This window comes from Vipera ursinii (assembly GCF_947247035.1).
Source record: "Vipera ursinii genome assembly, chromosome: 2".
Classification (NCBI taxonomy): domain Eukaryota; kingdom Metazoa; phylum Chordata; class Lepidosauria; order Squamata; family Viperidae; genus Vipera; species Vipera ursinii.
The window spans coordinates 252,474,112-252,497,628 of record NC_139513.1 but is presented as its reverse complement, the minus strand read 5'-3'; the positions used below and the strand labels follow the sequence as shown (position 1 = coordinate 252,497,628).

Sequence of the window (23,517 nt, the reverse complement as noted above, 5' to 3'; positions counted from 1 at the left end):
CTATTTTTTAAAAAAAAATTCTTTTATCTGCTTTCTAAAATATTCAAAAAATACATATACCAAAGGCATATTAGATAGTGCTAGGTGCTTTGGGCTTCTTCTGATCTTAATAGAAAATGTTGCTTTTAGTGCAGGTTCATCAAAGCAAGGAAAGGCCATACGCGCAGCTGTTGCCTCAAACTGGGTTGATGCAAGCACCCTGGAATTAAGACAAAAACAAGTAAATTTAAACTGATTAGGCAGACATACATTTACTAGTCCACATTTAACTTCAACAATATTACTTACCGTACCTTATATTTATAGATCAGGAAAAAATATGAAGCATAGTCATTAATAAGGCAAGCCTACACATGTTTTTTGGAAGTAGGTTTCTCTGCTTCATGGGCTGTATTCTCAGATATGTGCACAGAAGGTTAGTCTGTACCACAACTGCTTTTCTAGAATTTACAACTTGAAAAGTTCTCTGATTGCCTGTCTAATAATGGATTTGTTTTTTTTAATGGATTCCATGATGAAAGATATTCCAAAGATTCATTTTGGCAGGGAAAAGAAATGCATGAAATTAAATAACCAATTCTAGAATACTTATAAATTACCATTAAGAGGAAAGATGAAGAATGAACTCTCTACCAGAATAAGTTTGCCACCTGTACGACAATTTGTTAGAATGGAGCAACAAAATTAATGTCCCAAATCTATTTCAGGAACCACCCCAGTTGTCTTAATTAACTGAATCCTATGGTAATGAGATGAAGCAATTTTCTGCCAGCTTCCCACAATCAAAGCCAGTGAAGAAAGCAGTAGCAAGTTGCAAGTCCCAGGCCAGAAAGCAGGTAAGTGGCTGCTGCCAGCTGTTGGAGAGATAAAGAGGGTGATCAGAGAGGATGTGTGGGATGTGCAAAAGTCACAGCATGTGTTGGGGAAGAGGTGTGAGGGGGCAAGGAAGTTCAGAAAAGGTTGTGAGGGTGCGAATGGATGAGTGGAGGGAGACAAAGTGGGGAGAGGGTCAAGTGCATGAGGCAGCAAGAGGCTGTGTCAGAAGTGCATTGTGGGTCTCAAGACTATGCGAGAGGTATGATATGGTTTTAGCGCACACAATTTGAGACAGATAAGGTGTGGATTCGGGAGGATGCACAAAGGTGTGAGGCATGGCATGGGTCGGGGAGGGTGAGTAAGGGCTGGGGAGATTAGAGTGTGGGTTGGGGAAGATTCAAGAGAGATAGCAAGGGGCAGGGAGGGTGCATAAGAGTGTGTAAGTAGCCAGCGCAAAGTGAGTGCAGAAGGGTAAGGGGAGAGTCCACAGGTAGGGAAGATTTACCCCAGTGATTTATGACCGTCTCTGCTGGCTTTCCCACTGGCTTTTTAGGGAAACCAGCAATGAAGGTTGTAAATGGAGACTGCATGATTTTGGCAACCAGCCATAAGTGTGAACTGACTGCCAAGTGCCCGGATTACAATCACATGATCACAGGGGTGCTAGGACAGGTGGAACTTCAAGGAGCCGTTGTAATCACCATTCATTCAGTGCTATCATAACTTCACACAGTTGCTGAATGAATGATCATACTTGTAAATATAAAATAAGAAGAAAAGTTATATAGTCAAATAATAAATAGTTAATACAGGGCTTACCTTGTTTCCCCTTCCAGAGTTCTATACGTGCTTTTATAAAAACCATGAAAACTCTCAGATAAATTGGCAGAGTACTCAATGCTAATAATGTAGCTCTGTCCATCTTGTAGAGGTTCAGTAGAAACAAGTGCTATCTGCTCAAATGGTGGATGTTCTAAAACCATCATTCCTTTAGCTGTATCAGCGCTGTCCTTGGTGTTGTGGATAGTAGCTTTGGTTATCTGAAGATATTTGCTGTGAAGGATGATTGAACTAGTTTGTTCTGTTATTAAAATCTCTATTTTGGATAATCCAGTAAAAGACAGAGTTGTGAGATTCGGATGAATAAGAAGATCATAATGAACTGGAACAACATACTTTGGAAGTCTAATTTTATCCCAAGGAAAGGGATTCCTTTCATCTCTAGCAAATGAACATGATGTCGCACATAGAAAACTTAGAATGTTTAGCAATAAGAACATTTTACTCTTCTTCAAAATAAAAATCTGATCAGGAAGCAGCAATCTGATGCCAGGTTACTGTGGGATCCAGAATTAGAAATCTAATAAAGAAAAATAAATTCAGACAATATAACCATATTTTATGAAATGTTGGCTATAATTTATATGGTATAGTTTTAAAGGTGTTATTCTATATATTCTTTTTTATCTAGCAGGCTGTCTTAAAAGAGTATACAATTTTGGTGAACTGTAGATTTTCAGAATTACACCTTAATATTAAAATAAGGGTAACTAATTTTAAGGCAAACTGTACTTATTTACTCCTGTTAAAGTGTAAATGACACATTTTTACTTGTTTAAATACGGCAATATATACTTCTAACTATGGGAAAAGAAAATTATCTTCAAAATGAAGCTTGAAAATAATATGGTCAAACAACACCTAGAATACTGTGTGCACTTCTAGTCATTATAACACAGACATGTCAAACACAAGGCCCGGGGGCCGGATGCGGCCCGCGAAGTGGTTTCATGTGGCCCGCAAAGCCATCCTGGAAATGGTGAGGGAACGGCCCCCACTGCCTTGGCCCTGGCCCAGAGACCCTCCTTCTGCCAGAGACCCTCAGATCTGTCCCACTCCTGCCCGGGCCCCCATAGGCACCCTTGATGCGAACGATGTAGAGCTGGCCACGCCCACCCAGTAGGCCATATGCACTCTAGCCACGCCCACCCAGTAGGCCACGCCCACCCTGGCCATACCCACACGGCCCCCTGAGGGCAACCGCAATACTGATGCGGCCCTCAATGAAATTGAGTTTGACACCCCTGTTATAACAGGATACTCAGGAACTGGGATAAGTTTATAAAAGAGCAACAGAGATAGTAAAAGGATTGGAGGCTAAATCCTACAAAAAATGGTTAAAGGAACTTGGTACTGTTTAGCCTAAAGAAGAGAAGACTATAAGGAGACATGATAACAATCTTCCAATGCGTGAAAGGATGTCAGACTTGTCTTACATGCCAGACTGATTTCACATTCATATTAACATATTCATAAGGAAAATAAAGATAAAAATATCTCTTAACATAAAAAAAAACTTTTTAAAATCAAGCTTACAAAGCAATATGTATGTTGGTCAGTGTTTCCATTCAGTATGTTAAGATAGATCACCTAGATCAGGGGTGTCAAACTGCCTGCTCGTGGGCTGGTTGCATCATGAGGAGGCCGCGCCCACCCCAGCTCTGGCAATGCAAAAAAAGTCACAATGTCGCGACACGTCATGTGATGTGGCGAGTTTGACACTCATGGTGTAGATTTATTCTCCCTTAGCTCTTAAGGGTAAGACAAAGACTAGCTTTACAGAGAGAGATTCAAACTTCAAATAAGGAGGCATTTCCTGACCAAGAACCATTAAGCAGTAGAACAGCCTGCTTCTTAAAGTTGCTCATTTCCTCTGATCTGGACATCACACTATGTTGATGTAGTCTCAAACTACATTGGCTGTTTTGGCAGTTGTGGTACATTGTTGGTTCATGCTTAATCTGTGATCTATCAAGACACCCAGAACCTTCTCACAAGTTTTATTAAACCAGGTATTGCCTACCTGTGTATTTGGTTTCTTCTGCCTAACTGAAGAACCTTACATTTCTTATAACTAAAACATGGTCTAATGTTTTAGTCTATCAACATCCTTTTCAATCTTATCTCTTTCAGTCCATTTTGTGTTATCTGCAAATATTATGAGCCTCTCTTCTGTTCCCTCACTGAAATCATTTATCAAATTTATGTGGCCACTGATCTTACACAAGGCGATTCTGGTTGGCATACAATGAAACCCAACAATTCTAAAAACCACTTAAAGCAATTAAATAAACATACATAAAAACGGGATGGTTAGAAGATTAAAATCAGAATGTTGTATGTTGTGAAGCCAACACATGGGCTTCCTGCTGCCAAGGTGATCCCCACCCCCTAATGCAGGGGTAGGCAACCTTGGCTCTTTTATGACTCGTGGACTTCAACTCCCAGAATTCCTAAGCCAGCTGGAATATGCAGAAGATTTTCAAGCAAAGGATAAAGTTTTGTCCGCAACTTTTTTTGTTGGGTATAATTACAGATGCTACAGTTGTGGACACTAAGTTGATGTTGAATTTAATTACTGCAGCAAGACTTTTAATAGGTCAATATTGGAAGAAGGAGGAATTGCCGACTATAGAAGAATGGACTTTAAAGGTTTCTGACCTGGCAGAGATGGCAAAGATCTCGGCTTATTTGAAAGATCATTCGCAAGAACGTTATATTATGGAGTGGAGAAAATGGATTGAATATATCCAGAACAAATATGGGACTAAAAAGTTTCATGTAGCATTTGAATAAGTCTTCCTTTCTATTTCTTTATTTTTTTATATGTAATATTAGTATTGTTTGTAGTTATCTTATATGAGCTAGAGAGTGATAGATCTAAGAATTTATTGTTGGTAGCATATGGATGTTTATGATTGTTATTTGTTTTTATACCCTGTACTTAGCTCTGGGAAGTGGGGGGGAGGGGGGAAAGGGGGGGAGGGGAAGGAAGGGATAGGTAGGGGGGATTGTCAAAGATAAAATGTATTTTAAAACTTTTCAATAAAAAAGAGCCAAGGTTGCCTACCCCTCCCCTAATGAAACAAACCACATTTTGAGGAACTTTTTGAAAGGCTGTAAGGGTTGGGATGCTGTTTCAAAGAGTAGGTGTTGCAACAGAAAAGGCTCATCTCCTAGGTCCTGCCAAATGGAACTCCTCAGCAGATGGGACTCAAAACATCCCTCTCCTGCTAGAGAGGCAGGATTTTACACAGATTTATAAAGATGTTTATACAGATTCTGAAGAGTACTGGGCCCATTGATACCACACAGAATGCCTCTCCATGTAGACATAAACCCATGAATGATCAGATGGTGGCTACCTGGCAGTTGAGACCATCCATCTCACATTGCTTCAATTTATGAAGAAAGAGGCTATACTCTACTTAGAAACAGCACATAGTACTAAAAAGGATCCAAAACATTCAGGGTGAAGATATTCTGTACCTTCTCAGTGCAAAAGTACCAATTTCTTTTTAACCAGTTTAATGATCTTTCCTTCAGAATAACATCAGCAGTGGTGTTAAGTCCTCTCTTGCCAGTGAATCAGTGAATTCCCTAAACTACCTTTTTATGTCGATAATCTGATTTCATTCTTCCTGATTTGCAGCTGGTAAACTGAACTTCAAACATTATCGAAAGCAAAGCTGTTCATTCGTTTCCTTCATCTTGTCTTGCAAGTTTATCTGTGAGCCAAAGGAGATCTTCTGTAGGGACTCCCCAGACGCAGACGACACTATAAGCCAGGGGTCTTCAAACTCGGCCCTTTTGTGACTTATGGACTTCAACTCCCAGAATTCCTCAGCCAGGCACGCTGGCTGAGGAATTCTGGGAGTTGAAGTCCACAAGTCACAAAAGGGCCGAGTTTGAAGACCCCCTGCTATAAGCTAAAACGCGGTTGGCTACCTGGTAGTTCAGTGTGCTGCGAGAACGCAATCACAGGGAGAGGGGAAAAGGGAAGTGCCGTTTTTAACCCACGTAGAATAACCAGAAGCCACTGCCGTTTTTTCGTCGGTTCCTGTACCGTTACGGAATTGTATCGGTTTAACGACGACGCACGGCGGCGGGGCAAGCCTCGCCCATTAGGGACTATCTGACCTCAGCCTTCAGACTCGGGATCAATTCGGCCCAGCGCAAGGGCGCTGAAAAACCTTCGCGGAGGGCTGCTTTCAAAGGCTCCAAAACTGAGCGTGCGCAAATGGAGTCGTCACTTTCAGTATTGAAACCTGACAGTTAAACGGAGGGAAATGTGGCCTCTTCTCTTCCTTTCCCTTCCACGAATGTAATGTCCCTCTTCCTGCCTACCTTCTTATGTCTTAGGACAAGCCTTTAGTAGGGATGCCCTTTTTTTTTTACCTGCTCGAACCAAGACAGCCGCCGGCACCACCGCTGCTGCTCCCCTTGGTTTAACGACGAAAAGCGAAAGCGAAACGGCCAGGAAAGTGCTTGCCCTACTCAGCCTCCTGAGGCGCCCTATGCCAGGGGTCTTCAAACTTGGCCCTTTTATGACTTGTGGACTTCAACTCCCAGAATTCCTCAGCCAGCAAAGCTGGCTGAGGAATTCTGGGAGTTGAAGTCCACAAGTCATAAAAGGGCCAAGTTTGAAGACCCCTGGCCATATGCGAAGGGCAACAAAACGTTACCGCTGAGTATTCTTACTCTGTGTTACTACGGTACGTACGCTGCCAAGGGAGTCCTCAGAACGCCGGTTTTATTTATTGGATTAGTGTTTCTCTACCTTGGCCACTTGAAGATGTGGGGGACTTAAGTTCTCAGAACTCCTCAGCCGGCATCTCACATTTTCAAGTGGGCAAGATTGAGAAACGCTGCATGAAACAGGGCCTGCTTCAGAGCACGTTAAATCAGTTTTCTCCTGCGTCACCGGCACGGTATTCATTGGATTGACACTTTTATTCTTTCACCCCCCACCAGAATGTTGGAAAGAAATTGTGTAAAGTGGCTCGGAATTTTACCCCATCTCTCTCTCTGGGCAGGAAAACTAGGAGAAAAATAGAACTGGATGTGACTGAACTTGGTACGGAGAAAAAGAACGATTAGCTTATAAAACTGGCTGGATATCCAGCCGAACCAGACCAAAGCTAAGAGGAAAATGAATAAAGACATTTTTTTAAAAAAAAAAAAAGGTGTAATTTCCCCATTTGGAGAAGGCAGTATTTATTTATTTATTTATTTATTTATTTAATTTTTATACCGCCCTTCTCCAGAAGGACTCAGGGCGGTGTACAGGGCAATACAATAAAATACAATATATAAAAATTAAAAGAAATATTAAATACTACAGCCCAATTCAATAGATTAATACAAAGCGTTAAAATACCCCTAAACCCATCAGACCAAGCCGGCTTGTTCAAATAAATATGTTTTTAGGTCATGTCGGAAGGAGCGAAGGTTGGGAGCCGTCCGGAGCTCCATCGGTAAGCGGTTCCAAAGGTCTGGCGTGCCCACAGAGAACACCCTCCCCCTGGGGGCCGCCAGTCAACACTCTTTGACTGATGGCACCCTAAGGAGGCCCTCTCTGTGGGAGCCCACTGGACGAAGGGAAGTTGATGCCGGCAGCAGGTGCTCCCGTAAGTAATCCAGACCCATGCCATTTAGAGCTTTATAGGTCGTAACCAGCACCTTGAATCAGTAGGGTGACAATTAGAAGTACAGCTTCCAGCCTAAGTCTCTTCCCTCCCACTCACTGACCCAAAACAAAGACAGGATTAAGTGGTTAGAAAAACTTGTGCTGGGCATCTATGCCCTCCTTTAAAAAAAAACAACACTGTCTCTGGTGGGGCTATTTTAGACCACTAAACAACAGCAAAGAATTATAGGAGCTTTAATCAATACTCTGGTTTTGGTTCATTAGAAACTCATATATGTACAACTGCCACATATTTATCTATTTTTTGCAGATATTAAAATACCTAATGTTTGTTTTTATATTTGCAATGTTTTTTTATAAAAAAAAAGTATTTTAAAAAACTTACAGTAACTTCGTGCTTACTGTCACAAGGGGTAGCTGTTTTGCTACTTTCATTTAGTCAAGTACTGAAGTTAATAAAAAGAATATTTCAGTAAAATAAAATAGAAGCAGAAAACAATGGTTTTATATTCAGTATTTGATTTGGAAGAGTGTACAAGTTAAACATTTTGTGTAATTACTTTTCAAAAATTAAGCAATTGCATTAATTGAAAAATACTAACAGGCATCCATAAGTTCAGTACTACTCAGTATTGTAGTCCAAACTATATATATGTCATAAAAAACTAGTCAACATACTGTTACCAAAAATTAATATTTATTATTTGTCTGGGAAACAGTACATTCTCTTTACAGACCCAGAATTAAAGAGCTGCTTTGTGCAAATAAAATTATGCCACAGAAGTTAATCTCAACATTCCCCCACACACACACACATTTTATGTTCATCTGCTATTGCAAATCCTGTGGCTGCTCTTCTAGGAATATCTTTTATTCTGGCAATAGATTTCAATAGGTTTGATTATAACGAATGTGCTGCAAATGTTTCTAAGCCCCATTTATTTCAGAAGCAGTTTTAATTCAACTTATGTCATAAAATGTGCATTATAAAAGATTGCCAGGAGCATTCACCAAGAATAGCACGTATTAAAAGGAAGGATAGTCTGATGAAATTGTATCTACAACTAAGTCATGTGCATTGGCTATTGCCATTATTAGTAATAACAATACAACTTAGACCTATATACTGCTTCACAGTGCTCTACAGCCCTCTCTAAGTGGCTTACAGAGTCAGCATATTTCCCCCAACAATCTGGGTCCTCATTTTACCAACCCAGAAGGATGGAAGGCTGAGTCAACCTTGAGCTAATAAGACTTGAACTGTTGGCAGCCAGCAGTCAGCAGAAGTAGCCTGCAGTACTGCATTCTAACCACTGCGCCACCATGGCTCTAAGCATGGCATTACTATCATGAATAAAATACAGTTTGCGTGCAAATGTATGCACACTCCATACTTTCCTGCATGAGGATTGCTATAACAGGACAAATAGTCATGACATTTAGAGGGCGATAAAAAACATTTTCTGTCATTTCAAGAAAATCTTCATTTTGTTCACTTACACAGAGTATATACCTCTGGGAGGCCAAGATCCGAGTTCAACAGAGTTTGAAAAGTTTAGGAATATTGTCCTTTTCTCTGTATGGCTGTTTTTCATTTAGGATATGTACAGTGAAGCAAAGAGATGAAAGTTTCTTTTCCACAGAACTATTTCCTGAAGTGAGAAGGTCACAACATTCATGAATTTCAAAAGAGATCATTCAAACACTAAGGTATCATTAAACATTATTATTCTGAAATGTTTTTATGCTGTGGTCTTGTCAATTACCTGACATTAATCTTTTCCAGGGAAGAAAGCAAAGTCAGTTCAGAGTTCATAAAAACTGTTCATCTGGGAGTTGTCTGTCACTGCCTGAAAGTAATTATGATTTTTCCCAAGGAATGAAGAGATTCAGTATATTCTGAACTTAAAAACAATAGAACCATTTGGACTTCAGTATTGATATAAATACTTTCATCTCTGGCTATCTGGCTAGAGTATATTTGGAAGGTTCAAAAATGCCTTCTTAGGAGTGAAATGTGATTAACATATGGAACTAATAAAAATGTATAATTTTACACTTGTCTGCATGAATACATATACTGTTCCTGTGTCCATGATTCATCTGTAGTTTTGATACAAATAGATAATCTTTTTTATGGACTGCTATTGAAATGAATGACATTTTCTATAATCCTAAATAATGTCCATTTTGGTAAGATACTCTGAGACATCACCATATATCTCTTGAATATATCACTGAAGAAACACTGTAGTTGAATTCTGAAGCTTTAGATTGGATTAGGTCTATGAATCAGATATTCCCCCATTTCTCCATCTCTGGGCTTTTTGTTGGGAATTCGCAACACAGCAGTTGCAAGTACTACCCCATTTATTCTAACTAAGATAGTGCTCTGTGACTTAACATTGTATATCATAAAGAAACTGTCCTAGTGTAGAGTGTTATTTTGCATTTAACATTTTTGTTCATTTAATGACTAATTTCTTAAGACATTTTTTCTGTAGTAATTTTGTTCTACAGTTACAACTACGAAAGTTGAAAAGTATACAATATTTACAAGATTGCTGTTTTTTTTAAAAAAAGTTTTAAAATCATCATCTAATAGTTCTAATGAAATTTTATCCATTTTTATTTTATATTTAAATTATTTTCATCCTGTTCATGAAATCTTCAAAATTGCATGGTGCTTAACTATAGAGACGTGGTGGCTCAGTGGGTTAGGACGCTGAGCTTGTCGATCAGAAGGTCGGCAGTTTGGCAGGTCGAATCCCGAGTGCCACTTAATAGAGTGAGCACCTGTTACTCGTCCCAGCTTCTGCCAACCTAGCAGTTCGAAAGCACGTAAAAATGCAAGTAGAAAAATAGGGACCACTACGGTGGGAAGGTAACAGTGTTCCGTGCGCCTTTGGCGTCTAGTCATGCTGGCCACATGACCACGGAGACATCCTCGGACAAGCGCTGGCTCTTTGGCTTTGAAATGGTGATGAGCACTGGCCCCTAGAGTTGGAAACGACTAGCACGCATGTGCGGGGGAGCCTTTACCTTTTACCTTACCTACTGTCTGAAAAGCTGACTGAAGCCTGGTATATTTACATGGTAAAATGAAGCATGAAAACTAAAGAAAGAAAAGCCTGAAGTTAGATTTATCAATAATTTCTATGTGGTTTAAGATACAAGCATGCCCTAATTTTTGGAAATATCTGCAATCAACAGTAAGTAAAATGACACGAAGAAAGAAAGGATTGTCTAGTAGCTTTTATTTTGGCTGTTCATGTCAGTATCTTGTAAATTTCATATAATTTTCAAAATTCATATGGGTAACTGTAGACCAAGATTACTACATAAAAATTACTGTCTTAAAAAATTAGTCATAAAATGAACATAAATATTAAATGCAAAATAACAGTCTACACTAGGACAGCTTCTTTGTGGTATACAATGTTAAGTGCCAATTTTACTTTTATATGTTATATCCACATTGTCCGTTATTCTGAATGAAATACTACTGTCTCTTGCATGTTCCTACCATGTCTGCATTGAAAATATCTTACAAGGCTTAATGACTACGGTATTTAAATCAGAAAAAACCCCACCTCTAATATTCTCCTTTCAGGAAAACTGTCTAATTAAATACTGAAACCTGGAAACTTCCAGAAAAATGCAATAGTTCTTAGACTTCCAAAGATTCTTTTTCATGCAGAGAGCGGATTGGTTCAACAGAATGGATTAAGTATCTTTTTTCCAGCAAAATGGGATTTGGAGCTGCATCTTACATGAAATTTTCTGGCTGTACATACAAGATACCACTGTCTTGATCCCAACCTTAATAAAAATATGTTTAAGCAGTCTTAAGGAAAAGAAGGAAATCATAAAATCTATAATTAGATGCTTATAATATTTGTTGAACAAACAGTATCATTCCTATAAATGTTACTGTAATTTCTGTCCTAAGTATGTACCAACTCTTGTTACATCTTCTTATTTTTCATCTTCATTAAACATTTTAAAAATATAGATAAATTTTTTGATGTACAGATATTTTTTTAGCTTTAGTAAAACAAGTCTGTGCCTTTGGGAAAATGGAATTACCACTGAGATCATTATATTATAGAAAACTCAGATGTTTTTATTTTGAAATTTTAAACTACTTTCATTGTAAAAAAGGTAAAGGTTCCTCCGCACATGTGTGCTAGTTGTTTCCGACTCTAGGGGCCAGTGCTCATCTCCGTTTCAAAGCCGAAGAGCCAGCACTTGTCCGAGGACGTCTCTGTGGTCATGTGGCCGGCATGACTGGACGCCAAAGGCGCCCGGAATGCTGTTACCTTCCCACCGTAGTGGTCCCTATTTTTCTACTTGCATTTTTACTTGCTTTTGAACTGCTGGGTTGGCAGAAGCTGGGACGAGTAACAGGTGCTCACTCTGTTAAGTGGCACTCGGGATTCAACCCGTCAAACTGCCGACCTTCTGATCGACAGGCTCAAGTAACTAATCCGTGTTACATACTTTACATGGGAATAAGTTCTACTGTATTGTAAACAATGAGATTAACCGTTTGGGTAAAATTTCATTGGAAAGCTGCTTTTTGAAATACCCTTAGTTGGTAACCTGAAGATACATTTGGAATAATAATTCCCATATTTTCCTTCATAAACCATATTTTTAGACAATCTGCTAGCTACAATCTCAACCCCCTCTAGAGGGCACCAGGTTGGAAAAGGTGGCTATTTAATGGGACATAGAAATACATATATCTGAATATATTTGAATCCTGAAAATAACTATGAGACTCCTATGTGCAGGAGCATGTTATACATAAGAAACAGCATGTGCACAGATGCCTGACAGATGGTTTGTGCTGTCAGATCCAATAGTGCCACTTAGCTATTAAGAAAGTGGAGGGAAGTATGGGCTCTGCATTTACTCTGTGTAACACTTCCAAACAGATGGTCAAAGCTGCCAGCAAAAAGACTGCCCTTTCAGTACTGCAAATATGATCCAACTCCCAAATCTAATATTTATCAGATACATAAATTAAGGCATTTCTAACCATGACCAAGGCAACAAAGAGATAAGAGAACTTTAAAAATAATATCAAATAAACCTCTAAAAAAGCATTTTAGCAGCAACAAACAGACCAAAGAGATACAGTAAGTTAACTAGGTCCATGTGCACACATGGAAGTGGGGATGAGAGTGTCAGGTTTCATAAGAACATTTTAAAATAAACTCCTGTGCATATGGCACTCTTAGCACATAATGGGGAAGTAGCTGTAAGGGTATTATGAAGGACATCTGCATGCTCTTTTTATGCTCATGGTTACTAAGCAATATTTACCCTCACAGGTAAAATAGTTTTCCTTTTGAATATAGGGGCTTTTAGATCCACTTGAAAAAGAGTTATTCTTGCTATGGGGTTCCTTGTTCATTTCCTCCTAGTATTTTTCTGCAAAGACCATCTCTGCTGTTTTTTTTTTGTTATCCTAGAAAAAGGTGGACAACTGACATACTGACTGCTCTACCCTCTCCCCATATTGTGGAGCATCTCCAGATTGCATTTGTGAAATTACAAGGGAGAACATCTTCACTCAACATAATAGAGTTTACTTACAATTATGGCTATGCTTTTAATTAAGTCATCATCCTTCAAAGTAATCTAGGCTTCCATTCATGGACAGAATATATTTATGTAATTAATAAGATTTGACACTGACTTGGTGACACATAATTACGGTAATCAGTCAGATAGCTACCATCCTCACTTTGTCTCCCGGAATTTTTATGTCCCAGAAATCTTTTGTTTCATTCCAGAGATTCAGGAAGCTCAAACGTCTTCAAGAACAACCGAGACTATACAAGGCAGCCTGAAGGCAGAGGCTGGGAGTTCAGTAATTGATGGGGGGAAATATAAGAGTAGACTATCCCATTGCCCTTACATTTCTGCACTGAAAGACACTTTATTGCTAGAAGAAGAGAGGGAGAGTTTTGCAATCCCAAGGGTCTTTTGTTCACTTTGGACAAAGAGGAAAAGGCGTTTGAAGACAGTGAGACAATAAAGAGAAGCTTCACCTATTCCTGACACTTTAAATCTAGCCAAAGAGGAGTGCTTAGCTACAGTGATAGAGGAATGGAACATACTCCTTTCCTGCTGCTCTGAAGGAGGAGGGAAAAGAACTGTTCCTGATCCTTCTAGACTTTTCAACCGGTGGTACGCGTACCACTTGTGGTACTTTGCCACGTGGCAGGTGGTACGCAACTGCTAGCCAAGTGTAGCAGGGGAGGGGAATGAGCTGAAGTGAGCCGAGCCTGAGGGAGAGGCAGCTGCAGCTGCAGGACTGTCTGGGCTCAGCAGAAGCCCCAGAAGCTGGCAGGGCTCCAGCTGATTGGTGCTTTCGGAAGCAGCAGAGCTGGAGGTGAACTGAAGGAAAAAAGTGGGGAGCAGAGGAGAGGCTATAAAAGGAGGTGGTTTGGGCAGGAAAGGGGAAAAAAAGAACAGTGAAAGAGAAGGAGATGTCAGCCGGCAGGGAGGAAACAGGGACAGAGAAGCAGCATTTGTTGCTGGAAGAAAAGGTCCCCTGGTTCGTTTTCTCCACCCAGGAGAATGCAAATAGCACTGGTGAAATGAAAAGTCGGCATGTAAGAAAGGAGGTGAGTTTATTTAGTTTTGGATCAGCTGGCAGCTTGATTGGGTTACCATAAGGAATTTTGTATAGTTTTTACAGTGTTTTGTAATTCAGAGGCTCCTTTGTGTGCTTTGGTTATTGGAATATGTTAGTCTGTATTTTAGGCTAGCAATGAGTCCAAAGTGTTGACTTCCATAGGTTTAATCCCTTTAAACAAATGTAATTAGTTTTACCCCCTTATCTTGAGTCTGTCTATGGCTTTTAGAAAGTTTTCTTTGAAGGTGAACAGGTTTAATTTTAAGCTTTTCACAATTGCCGGAACCTTTCAGTCTTGGATTGCAACATTGTGACACGTGACATCCCTGAGGGAGCTTAAAGGAAAAAAATGGAGTTTATGCGTTTATTTTGTGAGCCTTTCTTGCTTTGCACTTGATTCCTGTGTCTTTAAGGATACAGGGAAGGGATTGGAGGGGGGTGCATACTTACTACACTGTGGAAGGAGAGCTAAGAAGGGCCAACCAGCTAGCTCAGGGGTCTATAAACTTAGCAACTTTAAGACCTGTGGACTTCAACTCCCAGAATACCTCATCCAGCCATGATGACTGAGGAATTCTGGGAGTTGAAGTCCACAAGTCTTAAAAGTGCCACGTTTGAAGACCCCTGAGCTAGCTGGTAGTGGTGCATATTAATAAATTCATCATACATTTGACAGTACAAAGGGAAAATGATTCAGCAAAGGAACAACCACCAAAGAAATTAAAACTGGTACTTTTTTCTTTTTTTCCCTACAGTTTGTAACATTTTATTAGATTATAGAATAAAATACAAAAATACAAAAGCAAATAGTAGGACACAGTGGGGAGGAAAAAGGGGAGGAAAGTGAGGGGGAGAAGAGAAAAAGAACACATTTCCTCTGTTGCAGTAGAAGGAAGCATCAACATTGAACCTCAACGTTTTACTTTTCCATAATATTATAAACTATCCATTTCTATAACAACAAATGAATCTAATCAGTAAAACCCCAAATCCCCCCCCTTTTTTTAGTCAAGTTTTTGACACCTTGCTAAGCACTGGTGGTACTCAAATATTGTCATGTCCGAAAAGTGGTACAATCTATGATAAGGTTGAAAAGCCCTGTTCTAGACAATTGGAAGGAGAAAGATAAAAGAGATTGAAAATGATGGTAGGACAAATAAAATAGGATTTTACAAGGAGGAATACCAATTATCTAAATAACCAATTGCCAGTAATAGGAGAATTGGGAAAAAAGTGGGCTGTGGAAAAGGCAGGGAAAAGCACCATATTTAAATTGCAATGTCTATAAGAAAGAATATCGTAATGTTTATAGAGGACAATCAACTGATTTAATTTTTTTTCATTTTATATGCAGTCAAAGTACTGTATTTATCTAGCAAGAACCAGTTTGATGCAATTGTTAAGGTATCCAGATGGAAACCAGGAGACCTAATTCTGCCTTAGGCACAAAGCCTAAGCTGGGTCAGTCATTCTCTTTCAGTCTTAGGAAGGAGGCAATGACAAACCACTTCTCAAATCTTGCCAGGAAAACTGCAAAGACTTATCTAGGCAATTGCCAGGATTCAGGATTGACTAGAAGACATGAAAAAACAATGCATCAAATATCTGGTAGTTTTGCTGCATTTAAGCCATAAAAGGAAAATGTGTGATACAAGAGTTCCTATATTTGAAAACTTAACTGTCTTTGCTTAATTAGATTACAGCGAACTGCATTGTCATGGAGGCAACTAAACCTATCCATCTCTTAATGGTTTAATTTAGGGCTAAATTTATTTTCCCTGACCAACCCTATCATACAAATAGGCATAACAGGGTTCAGAGGGCTAGAATACAAAGATAAGAGCCCTTTGCAAAAATAGGACACCATTAGACAGTCCATGTCTATTTTATTGTTCAATTCTCTTTTTTGATTTCACATAGAAGCAGGGCTTTTTTTCTCATAGAACGCTCAGAACGGAGTTCCGGCACCTTTTTTGGATGGAACCTTGTAGGGTAGGCAAGGCGGGTTGTATGACGTGTGTGAGTTCTGGCACCTTTTTCTTTTACAAAAAAAGCACTGCATAGAAGTGAAACAAGGGTAGAAAGAATGGGTAAGCTTCCCCTAATGTGGCAGTGCAGACGTATTATTATTATTTATTTTATTTTTTTTTTTATTTTAATCCCATTTATATCCCGCCCTTCTCCGAAGACTCAGGGCGGCTTACAAGCTTAGCAGTAGCCTTCATTCTATGTATATGCCTGCTTATTAGGGCTTTCACACACACACCCCAAGTGGCATTATTACAAAGTCAGCTTAATTGCCCCCAACAATCTGGGTCCTCATTTTACCTACCTCGGAAGGATGGAAGGCTGAGTCAACCTTGAGCCTGGTTGGTCACACAGTCAGCCAGATGTTTAGATTGGATTTTGCATTTTTGTTCATTTATCCAGTATTTCTCAAGGATCTGGGGTAGGCAGCTATTGTTGCTTATTAATATTTATGGTATCGTCACAGGATGTAAGCTATTCCATGTAAAATTGCCTTTTGCTATTGGCTAATAATGATTTTGTCAATGCTGTTGGTGTTCAAATAGTGCTTCAGATATTTTGGGACTGCACCCAAGGCCCCCATTACTATTGGTACTATTTTTACTTTCTTTTTCCACAGTTCTACTTCTGTTTTCAGATCTTTATATTTTGTTATTTTCTCCAGTTCTTTCTTTTCTATTCTGCTGTCTCCAGATATTGTGATGTCCATTATCCAAAAATTTTTTTGTCTTTCTTAACAACAGTTGTTATATCTGTTTATGTGGTCAGATAATTATCCAACATGGGATATTAAAAAAAGAGTAGAATGACAGCTTTGGTGAAAGGGAAACCAACTTTGTTTGGTCTGGGCTACATTTTATTTTTACCTTTGGTAAAAAATTTCTACCTTATGGTGGGATTGTTGAGTGGATAGGATTGAAAGACATTATTATTATTATTATTATTATTATTATTATTATTATTATTATTATTTCCATTGTAAACAATGGCTCACACGGATATTTGCTCTGTATGGTCCGATTACAATATTCTAGGTCGGACTTGTACGCCCTTAGGGGGGTTTCTCCCTCCTGGTCACGACCAGCCTTTCTGTTTACCATCTCCCTTGATGACGGGCCCAATTGTTGGGATCCTGAGAGGTGGTTGGGTTTACCTAGCGGCCTCTGGGGGAGACGCACTAAGAGGCCCCTGGTATGTTTTTTAGCCGGTTATTTTAAAGGGTTAGGGAGGGGGAGGAATAGTGGGGAGGGGAGGGAACTATTAATCGGCACTCAGTCTGGGCCTGTGATGGGCTCTGGTGGGATGGGGTTGGGGGTGGAGGCTGCTGGCTCTGCGTGTGCTGGGGTGGGGTGTCAAATCCCCACGACGATAGGGAATGGCAGCAGGTGGTTGCACGGAGGGCCACATCAATATCTGGGATCGCGCCCTTGCTACCTTCGAGCGGTGGCACGCTCCAACCCTCCGGTTAGCACCCTTTTGCCTGGGGATGAGGGTGATCAGGTCCCTGAGCTTAGGCTGGTGTATTTCAATGCCAGATCCGTTGTTAATAAGGCTCCCCTCGTTTGCAACTTGATCGAGGAGGAATATGCGGATCTGGCATGCATTACCGAAACCTGGTTGGGCTCGGAGGGAGGGGTCCCTCTGACTGAGCTATGCCCCCCAGGTTTCTGTGTGCTACACCGGCCACGGGCTCAGGGTAGGGGCGGGGGGTAGCGATGGTTATTTGGGAGACTTTATGTCCGCGGGAGACCACCATTGTCCAGATAGGCGGGAGTGAGTCCCTCCTCCTGAGATTTGGCCCTCGGGTACAGATGGGCTTGTTGCTCACATACCTGGCACCCAGCTGTGTGGCAACAGCCCTGCCTGGGCTGCTCGACACCCTCTCAGGGTTGGCGGTGGAGTTCCCCAGGCTTATAGTGCTGGGTGACTTCAACCTGCCTTCCCTGGGAGGGTTGTCAGAGTTAGCTCGGGAGTTCATGGCTTCCATGGCAGCCATGGACCTGACCCAGGTAATTCAGGGCCCGACTCATGTGGGGGGGTCACACTCTCGACCTGGTGTTTTTATCTGGGCAGTGGTTGGATGATCTGGGAGGGGGTTTGCCAGCCATTTTCCCCCTGTCATGGTCCGATCATTATCTCCTGCGGCTGGTCTTCCGTTATGCCACCCCCCGCCGCTGGGCTGCGGAACCGACCAGGTGGTTCCACCCCAGGTGCCTAATGGACCCAGAACGGTTCCAGATGGTGCTTGGGTCTATACCCATTGCCCTCATTCACAGCCCGGCCGATGCCTTGGTGGATGTCTGGGAAAGGGCGGCCACGGAGGCACTCGACCGTGTTGTACACTTGCGACCCCTGACCCGGCGCAGATCCCATTGGGCTCCATGGTTTTCTGTGGAGCTCCGGGAGATGAAGCGTCGGAGACGGTGTCTGGAGATCGGTTGGAGGTCCAGCTGATCCGAATTTGACCGATTGCAGTTAAGAACCTTCATAAGGTCTTATCTTGCGGCGATGAGGACAGCGAAGGCTAATTATTTCACTGCCCTCATCGCGTCCGCAGATAATCGCCCGGCCGCCCTGTTTAGGGTGACTCGCTCCCTTCTTAACCAGGAGGTGAGGGAGGATCCCTTGCAGGGTCGGGCTGAGGAGTTTAGTCATCATCTGACTGACAAAATCGCTCTGATACGGACCGGTTTGGACTCGGACTGGGCAGAGTCTGACGTGGAGGAATCGGACGGTCTTGAGCATGTTATCTGAGGCCTCTCCTCAAGAAGCCTGCCTTGGACCCAGCTATATTGAACAACTTTCGTCCTGTCTCCAACCTTCGCTTTCTTGCGAAGGTTGTTGAGAGTGTGGTGGCACATCAGCTCCCTCTGGTCCTGGATGAAGCGGATTATCTAGACCCGTACCAATCGGGTTTCAGGCCCGGGTACAGCACGGAGACGGCATTGGTCGTGCTGGTGAATGATCTCTGGAGGGCTCGGGACAGGGGGCATTCCTCTGTCCTGGTCCTATTAGACCTCTCAGCGGCTTTCGATACCATCGACCATGGTATCTTGCTGCGGCGTCTCAGGGGATTGGGAGTGGGAGGCACGGTTTTGCAGTGGTTCTCCTCCTATCTCCAGGGACGCTCGCAGTCGGTGTTGGCAGGAGGGCAGAGGTTGACCGCGAGGTCTCTCATTTGTGGAGTTCCTCAGGGGTCGGTCCTCTCGCCTCTCCTGTTCAACATCTATATGAAACCGCTGGGTGAGATCATTCGTGGTTTTGGAGTTGGGTATCATCAGTATGCTGATGATACCCAGCTTTTCTTTTCGACCCCAAACCACCCCAGTGATGCCCTCACCGTGATGTCCCGCTGCCTGGAGGCGGTTCGGGTCTGGATGGGGAGGAACAGACTTCAACTCAACCCCGACAAGACCGAGTGGCTTTGCATACCTTCATCCCGGGTTTATTCGGACATTCCACCTCTCGCTATGGGGGGCGAATTATTACCCCCCGTAGATAGGGCTCGCAACTTGGGAGTCCTCCTAGATTCACGGCTCACCCTGGAAGACCATATAGGAGCTGTGACTAAGGGGGCTTTCGCCCAGGTTCGCCTGGTGCGCCAGTTGCGGCCCTATCTAAGCCGGGATGATCTATGCACGGTCACTCACGCGCTCGTGACCTCTCGACTAGACTACTGCAACGCTCTCTACATGGGGCTGCCCTTGAGGACCACCCGGAAGCTCCAACTGGCACAGAATGCAGCCGCGAGAGTTGTGTTGGGAGTTTCCCGATACTCCCATGTCACACCTCTGCTCCGTGAGCTGCATTGGCTGCCAGTTGTCTTCCGGGTGAGATTCAAGGTACTAGTTATGGTATTTAAAGCCCTACATGGCAGGGGGCCGGAGTACCTTAGGGAACACCTGCTGCCGGCGTCAACTTCCCTCCGCCCTGTGCGTTCCCACAGAGAGGGACTCCTCAGGGTGCCACCGGTCAGAGAATGTAGATTGGTGGCCCCCAGGGGGAGATCTTTCTCTGTGGGCGCCCCGGAGTTATGGAACCAGTTACCGGTTGAGCTCCGGACGGCGCCCGATCTTCGCTCCTTTCGCCGCGATCTGAAAACATACTTGTTCGAACAAGCTGGCCTGGCCTGAGGGTGGGATTGGTGGGGTTTTTTATTATCATTTTATTGGGGGTTTTATTAATGTATTTATTGTTTTTTATGGGCATGTATTTAATTACTTTTTAATTTTTGTAACTTTATGCTTTTTATTCTTGCCCTGTACACGGCCCTGAGTCCTTCGGGAGAAGGGCGGTATAGAAATATTAATAAATTAAATTAAATTAAATTATCTGGACTGAGTTCGATCCTGTTTCCCCTAATGATGTGGACAGGATTATGGGGAGGCTGAGCTCCACCACCTGTTTATTGGACCCGTGCCCCTCCTGGCTGGTTTTTGCGGCCCGGGAGGAGACACGAGGCTGGTTCCAGGCAGTAATAACTGCTTCCTTGATGCCCTCGACGTGATGTCCCACTGCCTGGAGGCGGTCCGGGTTTGGATGGGGAGAAACAGGCTTGAGGTCCACTCGGAGGCTTCAGCTGGTGCAAAATGCAGCCGTGTGAGTTGTGATGGGGGTTTCCCGTTACTCCCATGTAACACCTCTGCTCCTTGAGCTGCATTGGCTTCCAGTTGCCCTCCGGGTGAGATTCAAGGTGCTGGTGATGACCTATAAAGCCCTAAATGGCTTGGGTCCAGGATATCTGAGGGAACACCTGCTGCCGGCATCAAGCTCCCTTCGTCCTGTGTATTCCCACAGGGAGGGCCTTCTCAGGGTGCCGCTGGTAAAAGAATGCCGGCGGATAACATCCAGGGGGAGGGCCTTCTCTGTGGGGGCGCGTGCCCTTTGGAACCAGCTGCCCGTGGAGCTTAGGACTGCCCCCAACCTTCGATCATTTTGCCGAGACCTGAAGACCTGGCTCTTCGAGGTTTTCCAGCCCAGGCTGAGTTTTAATTGGGGTTTTAACTGGGGTTTTATATTTTTTCAGGGATTTAGTTTAATCTTTTTAAATTGTTCTTAATTTTTGTATTGATGTTTTATATACCCTGTAAACCGCCCTGAGTCCTACGGGAAAGGGCGGTATATAAATTCAATAAAATTCAAATTCAAATTAATAATAATAATAATAATAATAATAATAATAATAATAATAATAGTTATTGTTTTGTTGTTGTTGTTGTTGTTATTATTATTATTATTATTATTATTATTATTATTATTATTATTATTATTATTATTATTATTATTATTATTATTATTGGAGTTTGTATTAAATGTAGGAATAGTTACATCTAGCTCCAAATAGGCTAAGTGCATCAATTCTGAACTTGATTTCTATGACAAACAAGACAGTGACAAAACATGTTACATCTTCCATGTCTTAAGATCAAGCAGATTTCTCCAGCATTGCACATCAGGGAAGTATGCATCTGCTGTTCAGGAATGGTTGCATAGGTGTTTCATTTATATTACTGCAAATGTTTGTTCTGGCTAGGGGGCACTCAAATAGCAAAGCACAGAACAGGAAGTTGAATCAACCAATCAGCACGCAGGACATACACCTCCACACAATGCACAGTTGGGATTTGGGAGCTGTTTGCATAGCGTGTCTGCAGCCATCTACAACCTATGCTTATCCAGCAACCCCATCGATAAGTATGCAGCAATGGCTACAGGCAGTTGCAGGCAACTTTAAATCAGCCTACCTTAATCTGTAACATAGTAAGTTAAACATTTTGATTTCAATAGCTTTACTGGTAAGAACACACAGACTCAGGATTCTAGCCTCAGAGTAATAAGGGTGGTATCTCTTACCTTTAAACACAGTTTATTGTCTTGGTAATAGTTGACTTTAAAAGTATGATTTATACTCAATAAGAGGCAAGCTTTAGATACTCCTATTTCACTACGTATACATTTCTAAATTATTTGATGTCAAACAGTTCTCTGTTTTTTTATTTTTTTAAAATCTCTCCTTTATGTAATCCATTTGCTACTTCTTAATGGAGGTACTATTACATGCAGTGTTATTAGATGAAATATGATAACAGAAATGATATGACTATACACATAACACAGCTTAGGTTTAAAGTAATGCTTCCTACAAGTCAAAGATGGGGCATATGTTTGCAGTATACTTAATTTTCACTTAATCAGGAATGGTGTTTGTTGTGTAGTGAGTTTGTTGTGCAGGAATGAAGACGAGGCGAGTGAGTTCAGCAATGAACATGTTTATTTGCTTGCAGAATCTAAACTGAGGAGCTGAGCTGCAGCCTGCAGCAATTTATAGCCTGGCCCCTAGGCGGCAGCCAATAGGTTTAAAGCAACCCATTGCCGCCTAGGGGCAGCCAATAGCAGCCCCGGAGACGGGGTGTCTGAGTTCCTTGGAGCAGTTAGCTAGCTCCAGCTTACCATGTGGTGTTACACTTAAGTCCAATACATAACAGTGTTATCTGAGATGAGCTTACAGTATTATTCCAGACATTGGATTGTATACTAAAATATCACAGAATCATAGCAGCCTTTTAGTGTGCAGTGTAAACTGTTATTTAACCACAAACTAGTGTAACTTTTTTCAAGCTAGGGGCTGTAAATGTATTAAACTTCAATTTCCAGGATTATTAGCCAGCATTTGGCATGAGAGAAGAATGTCTTTCATTTAAATGTGCCTGCAGCACAATGGTATGATGGGCTGGTTTTATAACTTGTTTGAGATTCAGTTTACATCTCAGGATAATCAATTATTTTAAAATGATGGTTTGCGGAATAAGCCACAATCACTTGTGGATACTTTCTTTGATATCTACAAGCTTTAAAGTTCCACATGACTTTATATAGGTGGATAGATAGGGAGAGGGAGATAGGGAGGGAGGGAGGGAGGGAGAGAGGGAGGGAACGGGAGCTAGAATATTATAATGAAATACACCAGCTTCAAGTATAATCTATTTCTAAAAATACTTCAGGTATTGCATGTGCCTTATATGTTGCAGCATTCTTAAAAAAATAAAAAGGGGGTGCAATGTACTGCTGCTTTTTATGGAAAGTTGAGACAAAAGGCAGGACTTCAGGTGGTTGAAAGCATCCAGGGAAACAAGAAGGAAGAATGCAAATTCACCTACGGTATTTGTTTTCCAATAAATGCATGTTTCTCTTTTAACTTTGTATTTTATATTGATATGATTTTAAAATGCCCTGTAAACCTCCCTGAGTCCTTCGGGAAAGGGTGGTATATAAATCTAATAAAATCTAAATCTAAATCTAAATGTTTTGTTTCTTGCCATCTCCTCCACTGTAGCCATTTTATTGAAGTTTCTATAACACAATATACTTCTAAAATTTGTGCGTCTGTAACCTTTAACTGGGTTAAACAGTGCAACATAGGGCAACAATTTTTGAACCAAGGTACCTCAAATGTACTAACTTACAGAATGCATCCAAAAACTGGAACTCATGACTGCTGGGAGATTGAAATTTGGCAAAATTGTGGTCC

General features: G+C 41.6%; 2 protein-coding genes across 3 annotated transcripts in view; one reads left to right on the top strand and one right to left on the bottom strand.

Annotated features, from left to right (window-relative positions):
- Window positions 1-6,189, bottom strand: part of ERAP1 (endoplasmic reticulum aminopeptidase 1) — a 44,061-nt gene extending 37,872 nt beyond the window's left edge. Inside the window, exons 1-3 of one of the 2 annotated variants that reach the window (XM_083354553.1) lie at window positions 6,055-6,189; window positions 1,636-2,176; window positions 61-199 (exon numbers count right to left, since the gene is read on the bottom strand). In XM_083354553.1, coding sequence (XP_083210679.1) covers window positions 61-199; window positions 1,636-2,096 — 600 coding nt within the window. In that variant the 5' untranslated portion in view covers window positions 2,097-2,176; window positions 6,055-6,189. Of the gene's footprint in view, window positions 1-60; window positions 200-1,635; window positions 2,177-5,145; window positions 5,368-6,054 lie in introns of those variants that run through there. The other variant, XM_083354554.1, reaches the window with a different exon arrangement.
- A 7,074-nt stretch (window positions 6,190-13,263) lies between these two features.
- Window positions 13,264-23,517, top strand: part of LNPEP (leucyl and cystinyl aminopeptidase) — a 67,004-nt gene continuing 56,750 nt past the window's right edge. Inside the window, exon 1 of the mRNA XM_083354545.1 lies at window positions 13,264-13,950. The gene's annotated coding sequence lies outside the window, so the exon portion shown is untranslated. The remainder of the gene's footprint in view (window positions 13,951-23,517) is intronic.